At 41.6% G+C, this 9248-nt stretch overlaps 1 protein-coding gene across 1 annotated transcript in view; it reads right to left on the minus strand.

The window, feature by feature from the left end:
* Nucleotides 1-3057: 3057 nt before the first annotated feature.
* Nucleotides 3058-9248, minus strand: part of TBX15 (T-box transcription factor 15) — a 105211-nt gene continuing 99020 nt past the window's right edge. Inside the window, exon 9 of the mRNA XM_057386137.1 lies at nt 3058-3842. Within this exon, the coding sequence (XP_057242120.1) occupies nt 3058-3842 (785 nt within the window). The remainder of the gene's footprint in view (nt 3843-9248) is intronic.

A 9248-nucleotide genomic window follows, 5' to 3' on the forward strand; every position in this document is an offset into this window, starting at 1 on the left:
GCTTTTGCTTTGCACAGTCACTACCAAGGAAGAAGTATAATAWTTTTTGCCCATTTCAGTATTAGCTTGTTTTTAATCCTCACAAACTGCCAGTGTAACATTTGCAACTATTATTATTTGTATGCTTATAACTTTACATCTTGGACAGGGAAGACTGTCTCAGGTTTTTTCCTATTTTTTTTTTTCAGTTTTGATGCTCTCTGTTCTGACCCTGCAGCAACAAAACACTAAGGAATAACTACTACTGAACTCTCTCATTTTATACATGTGCCCCATAAGAATTAAATAAATATGTCTATAAATATGTCCATGAACACTCACCCTAYGGTTCATATGCTTTATACTGAAAGAAACTTCAATTCATATTTGAATTCATATTTGATTTTCTGAAGAATATGGTTGTATGAGGGACAAAGTATCCAATAACTTGAAGGATCACACTGCTGAGGAGTCTGGGTGATCATTCCAAAGCTCTTCCCTAAGGATTCTAAAATGCATGGAAACTGAGTTCTTCACACTAATATTGGAGGCTGTGACCTACATATGTGTTTTGCTTTTTTGGGTGACGGTTACAAGTCATAATTTTTAATTAAACTTATTTTGTTTAATCCAGATTAGAAACATTCATTTTGGTACAGAGAATGATTTATGATTTTGTTGAGTCTCTTCTTCTAGCTGAAATACAAACCCACTTACAAAGAATTAAATGGAATAAATAAGAAAGAGCAATCTAATGCCAAGACCCAGCAGAAGGAAATACTGATTCACACAACGTACTATTCACCTGCAGAAATTATTGCCATAAAAAGGAATTAAGGTCAAAAGCAGACATCAAAGCATAGATTGAAGGGTGTTTCTGGAAGATTTGGAACGGATTTTAGAAAGGCTCTAAAATTCCCTGTTTCAAGATTAAACCAACAATTCATTATTGAGGGTGAACAAAAGGCAGCAAGGGGAAGGGCAGATTGTCCCCCATCCATAATTTCCCCACTGTTTTCAGCAGCATCCAAGGCCAGACACAGTAAAAGTCAGAATACAGTCAGACAGAGAGGCACAGAACTGGGAATGGCACTGGTATATTTATCTTCCCTTGTAAAAACAAAAATAAAGAAATGCTTGCAGAATTGATCTTTGAAGTTTTTTTTCTACCTTCCTGATGCTTTTTCAGTTCAGGAAAAATAGAGTTTATTGACACAGGGAAAGCTGTAAACTCTGCAGCCAGGTTTGAGGGGGCTTTGTATCTCCACAGCTTTCAGTGTCTCAATCTCATATTAGAAATACAGTGCAAATAAAAAACTGACAAATACCCCCAAATTATATTTTAAAATTATTTTTAAATGAGAAATAAATTATATTGCCATTTTTAAGTATCATTGACTGTACTGACTGTGAAAAATTATTCTGAAGAGCTTCTTCAATAATCAAAATTATTCTAGCTATTTTTAAGACACTCTTCCTGTGAAGAAGGCACTTTACAAATTCCAAGGACTCAATTTTTTAAATTTCTTGAGAAGACAGAATTTTTATTTTTATTTTTATTGCAATATTGCCTGGACTTCACAATCTAGCACCGTGTCTTCATCCCCTCTGTTGTGCAAACACATGTGACAGTATTTTGAAAATGTCTGTCTCCAGAAAACCACTGAGGAAGCYTCACAGACAGAGAAGAACACAGAGGGAACAATTGCAAAGATTTATTTAACGCTTTCTGTGCTTGGCACTTAGAAACAGAGTTCCGTGCATAGGGCAAATCTTTATACAGCTTTTTCTTCATACATATTTTACATACCATTTTTATTGCCCTCTTTTATATTCATAATATTGAATACCCCACTAGGCATATAAATACATTTATCTACAACACCTCACAACAACTCTCAATAATATCTGTATTCTGTTACTCGGTATTTGCATTTTCACACAACTTAAATGCATAGCTTGCACCAAGCTACAATTGTTTTCTTATTTTTAAAGGATTTGAAGAGAAAAAAAAATAAAAGAATAAGGAAAAAAGAAAAGAAAGATGTTAAAAGGCAATGATCTATTTGGTTAAACAGAGATCATGTGGCAGGTGGAAGATTGGCAAATACTCAACCTCACTGTTTTTGAAACGCTAATGGTTTTCTACGGCAACTCTCGCATGCAAGGTCAGCTGCACTTCTGTAGAGCTCTCTTTTTTTCATTGCTCTTCCCCATGAGCTCAGTCTGGACAGTTTCTTCCCGCTGGGATGAGTGCTGTGGGACACAGAATTGTGGGACACACCAATTCCCCACAGAGGCTGCCATCCCTTTGGTTTCSCTGCTTTATTCCAGTCAAGTCAGCAGAAGCTGAGCCCTCTCCCCCCATTCATCTTTCCAAAGTTCCATCCCCACTTCTGTCTGAGACTCACTCATGAGCTAAAACTCATCTCTCTTCTCTCTCTCCCATCTCCATCTGCAGKCTGGGTGTTGGTGAGCTCAACCTTCATGAAGAAACAGCCACGGTGAAAATGCAGAAACCTCTTTGGGAGAAGCTCCAGCCCAGCGGGGCCATTCTTGTGCTACAGCAGAAGGACCCAAAGGCCACTGTTGGTTTCAGAATTGGGCTGAGCCTCTCCATCAGCGAGGAATGGTCTGGGAAGGGGGAGGTCTCTAGAGCCATGGGCAGTGATGTTTCAGAGGATGAAGCCCTCTGAGAAAGGAGACTGCCCTTCTTCAGCACCCAGAGGAGAAAGCACAGCRGAACGGGTCCCTCCACGCCGAAAAAGCTCACACTGCTGAAAGTTAATGCATGCACAGAAAATTCAGCTGCTTCTCTGCAGGTTCTCGTTAAAGTCATGCCCTCTTCTCTGCAATGTCAGGAAAAAGCAGATGTTCCATGCCAGTCTGGAGGCCCTGGGACACAACAAGGCTCTCCACAAGGTTCTGTGGCACACACCTGGATGGCTTATGTTCTCATTTATCATTACAATACTAGTTCCACTATAAGTTTGAAGRCAAAAGGGTACTGGGATGGGTTCACCCGCGGAACGATGAAGGTCTGGCTGCCTTCAGTGCCAAGGAAGGGCATGGCTGGTATTAGACCATGTGCACAGACATCTGTGAGGAGGAGCCCTGAACCGCCCCGTACTGTCTGTTGTCACAGGCGGTGGCCGTCTGCTGGTTGCCAGAGGGAGGGCTGATCATGTGCATCCCGTGATCCATCCCCGTGGAAAGGTATTGCCTCTCTCCAAAGGCCCCTCCGGACGGGGAAGAGCAGAGTAAAGTGCTTTGGGAGGTGGTGAGTTTCTCCGGGCTCGCCGCCAGCCTGGGGGACGCGGGGAAATTGTATCCRTAGAGGTTGTAGGGGTTGTGCAGGGAGAAGGCGTTGTAGGAGCTCTGCTGCATGTGGCCACCACCAAACATGTGTGAGGAGGACGAGGTGGAGGCAGGGCTGCCCGCTTGCATGACATACTGGAACTGGGAGCTGGGGAASGATCCCAGCTGGCCGCTGTACGGCTCCATCTTGCTGTTGCTGGGCAGGGAGGAAGGAGCCGGCATTCCTGAGATCAAGGAGGGAGTCCTCTGAGGCATGAAGGATTCGGAAGGCTGAGAGGCAGAGGCWGTGCTGCTCTGCAGCCGGTTGTAGCTCCCATCACCCAGCCCTGGGTAGCTCTGCAGAGCTGCCATGTTGCTCCTGGCGCACGGGGGATAATCGGACAGGTTGAGGTTGCAAAGCTGGCTCTCCCTGCAGCCAACGTTGAAAGTGTTGGGGGCCAGATGGAAGGCTGGGGGAGAGCAGGATGGAGAGAGAAGGTGAGAAGATGCAGATGGCGATGGGGTGCCCGTGCTGGAGGTGGTTGGGGAGGTCCCTGTGCTGCCTCCTGAAAAACAAAACACATGGGAGGATGTTCAACACCCACATCTGCAAAACGAGATGGTCTCATTAAATAACAGCTTAGTTTAATCAAGAAGTGAGGGTGGTAAAATGGCCGCTGGAAAACTCAGCCTTTCTTGGCAAGAGCCCTCACTTTATTAATCACATCCCTTGGTCTTTCCTTCTGCTTTTTTTGTTACAACTTTGATTTTTTTCCCTTTTAAAATGGGAGAGGGAAGCAAGCCTGCCACAGAGTAACCCAAGGCATTGGGAAAAGCTGCTCCATCAGTCAAGAGATTTGCCATTTCCAGGCATGTTTATCTAGTCCTTTTTTTAGGGGGAAAAAAAAAAAAAAGTAATTCCTCCTCTCTCCTGGTCTGCAGGAAGACCRCCAGGCAGTGAATGTATGGTCCCACTGCAAACATCCTTTATCATCTGCTCGGGGGCTTGTGGTGGGAAGTGGCTGAAAATGTGCTGGACTTGTGCACCATTCAGCATTTTTGTTCAAGCCAGAAGTAACACTAAAAGAAGGAAGGGACACACTTTCAAGTTGTAGTCTGCTCCACAGTGCACAGAAAAGGGATGTGTCAGGATTTTCAATCATGTGCTTAAACTTTGAAAGRGATTCCATATGTTGTACCAGCGGTGTTAACAAAATATTGATATGTGTGAGTGTCAGCAGTATCAACGCATTATACAATATTTATGCTAGGAATGATGGAATTGACCATTCTGCACAGCATGGATGCTCACATGTTCTGACTTGGGAAAATAATATTGTTCAATGCTACCAAGAATGGTATCAAACTGAAAGTGATGTGAAAAAGACGAAGGGGTAATTTTGAATTTGAGATTATTTATTCTGACCTGGGAAAATAATATTGTTCAGTGCTACCAAGAATGGTATCAAACTGAATGTGATATGAAAAAGATGAAGGCATAATTTTGAGTTTCAGAAGAGATTATTTATTCTGACCTGGGAAAATAATATTGTTCAATGCTACCAAGAATGGTATCAAACTGAAAGTGATGTGAAAAAGATGAAATTTTGAATTTGAGAAGAGATTTTTTATAGACAACATTCTGAATTGGAGGAAGCTTCCTTGAACAACCAGGAAAATGAGCTCAAGGGAATTCAGTTTTCTGACGTGAAAACTTTTATTTTCATTTGATTATTCTCTTTGCATGAGATTCCTTTTCTGCATTAGGGCAACTAACACTGGGRACTCTGGGAAAAGGACCAAAGAAGTGCTGATGAAGAGATTTGACCAGGAAATAAGGAAACCCAGAAAAACTGGGAAGACAGCTGGTGAGGCAGCATTTCAAACGAAGTAGAAGATCACAGATGAGAGGCAAAGGGACTTGAAAAGACAGTGTTAGAGTGGGCAGATGAAATTTCACCAAGGCAGAAATTGCACACACTGAGGATCAAAAATAAGGGACGGCTTTTTCTTGTATCCCCTTGTGAAAAAAAAAAAATCCCAGCAGGATTTTGAGAACAGCCTATGTCTGCTGCAAAACAAAAAGGAAGGAACCTCATGCAGTGTTGATGAAAAGAGAATAGGTGATGCTAGTGGTTAAGTGATGCACTAAAAAGACAGGTTCTGTGTCAGTAAATGATGGTGAGAATGTAAGTGAGATTATATCTGGTTCTTATGGAGACACATCTGGGATGAAACAGAATGGGGAGTGAAAATGTAACCTTGAGACATCAACAATATCTGTGATTTTTTTAAATTTAAATTTTTTCTGAACCAGATTAAGAAAAAAAAAAAAGAAGAAAAACAGCTTTGGGTAAGCATAGTCTGGAGTGATTGTTGTTGACCCAGGCAACATTAAAAAAGGCAAATTTCTGTGTTGCTAAGTCAAAGCAGTCTTTCCCATTACCAGCCAGGGGCAGGAATGCTTATCAGTTATTGCTGAGCAACTGAGTCCTTTAGTCATTCATTCAGAAGCATAAAAGRGAAGCATTGCATCAAATCTCCATTAAAGTTAATGAGAGAAATTGAAGTTTCAAATGCCATCATGGACTCTCTGCATTTACTTCTTGACAATACTGAAACGCTCACACTTGCTCACGTATTTTAGCTCCAGAATTCAAAGGCTTGTTGTGTAAATTTCTAATTTAGCATTTTTTTAAAAAGTTTCACTTCCCTGATTCATTTTAGGTCTCTGGCAGACAGCCTCAGGCTATTTTGGCTGTGGTAAWTTCAGATGGTTCCTCCTGCAGCCTGTTTCCCTGTCTCTCTGTTACAGGTTGTCACTACTGCAGAAGGAAAGTTCTGCCTCTACACGAGTGGTTCTGCACTCTGGTTTAGCTGAAATTGCAGATAAAGGTGAGATTGAACAGATTTACACAACTACAGATGTTCATTTTTCTCTTAGCCCTGCTGTAAAGAGCACAACCTCCAATGGGGTGGGCAGGCAGAGAATTAAAATCAGGTATCATCTTCATTTTCCAGTTATCTCAGCCCACAATAMAGAGGTCAAATAATCACAAAGTGAGATATAACCCACAGTAATCCTGCTCTYGACTCTTTACATCAGATATTTCATGAGCAGACTGTAGAAAGTGACTCGCTGACTGTGTCTGGAGAGTAAGTTAAAATGCATATGTAATATATGTATGAGCATTTAATAATCTGTTTGAAATCAAATATGTAGAATAAATTATTAAAGGCAATGTCTTCATTTTTGTTTTCCTTTGCCCCATAGTTAAACTTCAAAAACTCAGCAGCAKAAGAGTGCACACAGTTTACCTCAAGCATTAGACTTTACTTATTTGCTGAGGAGCTGCAACTCAGTCGTACCCATAACTGAAATTTTGGCTACACAGAGTAAGAATAGATTGCTCATTAGCAATTTCAAGGATTGTTTAATGCATCCAAAACTGAGAATTGCACAATTCGGGTCACCCCCCAAAGAGGGACCGAGTGATTCTGCTTTGAATAATCCCTGTTTGCAGGCCAGCAGAAAAACCCTGAGGTGACAACATAGCGGTTGAAACAAAGAAAAAAAAAAATATTGTTCTTTTTCTCTGTAGCTTCGAAATGATGAGGAGGAGGTAAGAGATACATCAATAGGAGCAAATGCCAAAGCTGACAACTCTTTTGAGAATGCTTTGCTGCCAATGCCAGCCAATGCTACCACAAACTGTAATACAGAAGCAGAAAGTTCCTGATAATTTGTAGAATAATCTTTACACCTTTAAGTGGAACAGGAAATAATACAAAGCAAGGCCTGTGTCAGCTCATTCTCTTGGGASCAGCTCCACTCTGCTCTGAGGAATATTTCTGAGCCATCATTGCTGGCAGCCCTAAGTATGGGCCAAACACAACCTGGARTTTTGTGAAGTTAGAACTTGGTCTGTAGTCATTACAAAGTCAGCCAAATACCCCTAGAGATGGCAGCAAGCCCAGCAAATATATCCACACCATCCTGCAGTCTTGGATACACAGATGTGTGTGTCATTTTAATGGAAGGCATGGATCAAAACCAATCCAGTTCAACTGATACACAAAACTACGTTCAGGTCTGGTTTCAGTCAACTGAAACCACATTCAAGCAAGAATAAAATTAATCCCTCGATAATTCTCCTCTGTTCCTTTTCTCTACCTGGAAATAGTTGCCAACACCAAAGCATTTACCAGTAATGTCACAGTATCTCTCACCTCCACACTTACCATGATTGCAGAGTGATTAATTACGAATTTGACTGGACTCCAGCATATCATGTTTTGGCTCTGCAGATATCAGTCCCACATATGTGTGGTTATCGAGTCACATTTGGATCAAATAGAAGGTTCTGAATTTCAAAGACTTTCTGAATTTCAATTTCCCCTCCTTTGTGTCTGAACCCTGCCCTGCATGGGCAGATGAAAGTGTTTGTCCTCTATTGTCACCAGGGCTTAGCCAAGCTAAGCTGTCATCCTGAAAGGAGCTTCTTCTCTGAGCATACAAGTGATAACTACTTATCAAAAGGACAGAAGCATTTTCAGTGAGGTGGAATAGAGAACGATCAAGAGCAAGAGAAGTCAAAATTTGTGAAGCAGGAAATCATTGGTAAGTAGGAGAAGAGGGAAAAAAGAAGAATGAAATCATGGTGGAAGAAGAGTGAAACCCTGTTGAGAGGGTRGGATGTAAAGGCAACCTTCTTCCTCATGCCAGCATTTCCTCTCATGACTRTTGTGACATTTGTGACCAACATCAGATATGTACCCACAAAGGTTAGAGGAAAAAATTACATCTTTTACTCTGTGTATCAACAAGAACTTCCATTAAAAGATCATCTCAAGTAGCTTATGACTGGTTTTTCCTTCCTGTCACCTCTGTCCCTCAAAAACCCAGTCATGGTGCTGTCTTCCTAGATGTTCCAAACAAACCCTTGGTTTTGCTTTTACCTAGACTGAGCTTGTTTAAAGGACAGYTTCAGGGTAAACTGCAGTTCAAATATACCCTGTTCATGGGTATGATGTGCCTTTAAAGGAGGTGTTGGAGTATTTTTGAAGCATTCAGCATGCCAGGGTATCTGAAATGGTGCCTTTAAAGGAGGAGTTGGAGTATTTGGAGTATTTTTGAAGCATTCAGCATGCCAGGACATCTGAAATGGTGCCTTTAAAGGAGGAGTTGGAGTATTTGGAGTATTTTTGAAGGATTCAGCATTCCAGGGCATCTGAAATGGTGCCTTTAAAAGAGGAGGTGGGGTATTTTTGAAGCATTCAGCATTCCAGGGCATCTGAAATGGTGTCTTTAAAGGAGGAGTTGGAGTATTTGGAGTATTTTTGAAGGATTCAGCATGCCAGGGCATCTGAAATGGTGCCTTTAGAGGAGGAGTTGGAGTATTTGGAGTATTTTTGAAGCATTCAGCATGCCAGGGCATCTGAAATGGTGCCTTTAAAGGAGGAGTTGGAGTATTTGGAGTATTTTTGAAGCATTCAGCATGCCAGGGCATCTGAAACACCACAGGGACCTCTTCCACACAGGGCAGATCACAGAGAACTTCTAACACTGTAGTGTAGATGGAAAACACTCCTGCCAGCAGCCAGAATCAGCCAAAGGAACTTTCTGGCAACTTTCAGCAAAATAGTGGGGAGAGCATCAGTGCCAAGGGAGTCTGAACCAATTGCACATGGAAAATTTTCTGGGCTCTCTCTTACGAATGACACCATACTGTTCCCTTGACCCACAACTTATCCCAAACTCCTTTATCTGAGAGGTGCACATACATCAAATTTTGGGCATAGGTTTGTTAGGTTTGTTTTTTTGGGGTTTTTTTCCAGCATATTTTCCTTGCCGATGTTTCCAGGCATTGGATGCTTCATGGTGTATTTGTGGTGTGTTCAAGGTGTGTCCATAGTGTGTTTATGGTGTATTTATGGTGTGTTCATGGTGTATTTATGGTGTGTTCATGGTG

This window comes from Malurus melanocephalus, unplaced genomic scaffold, assembly GCF_030028575.1.
Source record: "Malurus melanocephalus ecotype Western Australia unplaced genomic scaffold, MMel_1.1 scaffold_919, whole genome shotgun sequence".
NCBI lineage: Eukaryota > Metazoa > Chordata > Aves > Passeriformes > Maluridae > Malurus > Malurus melanocephalus.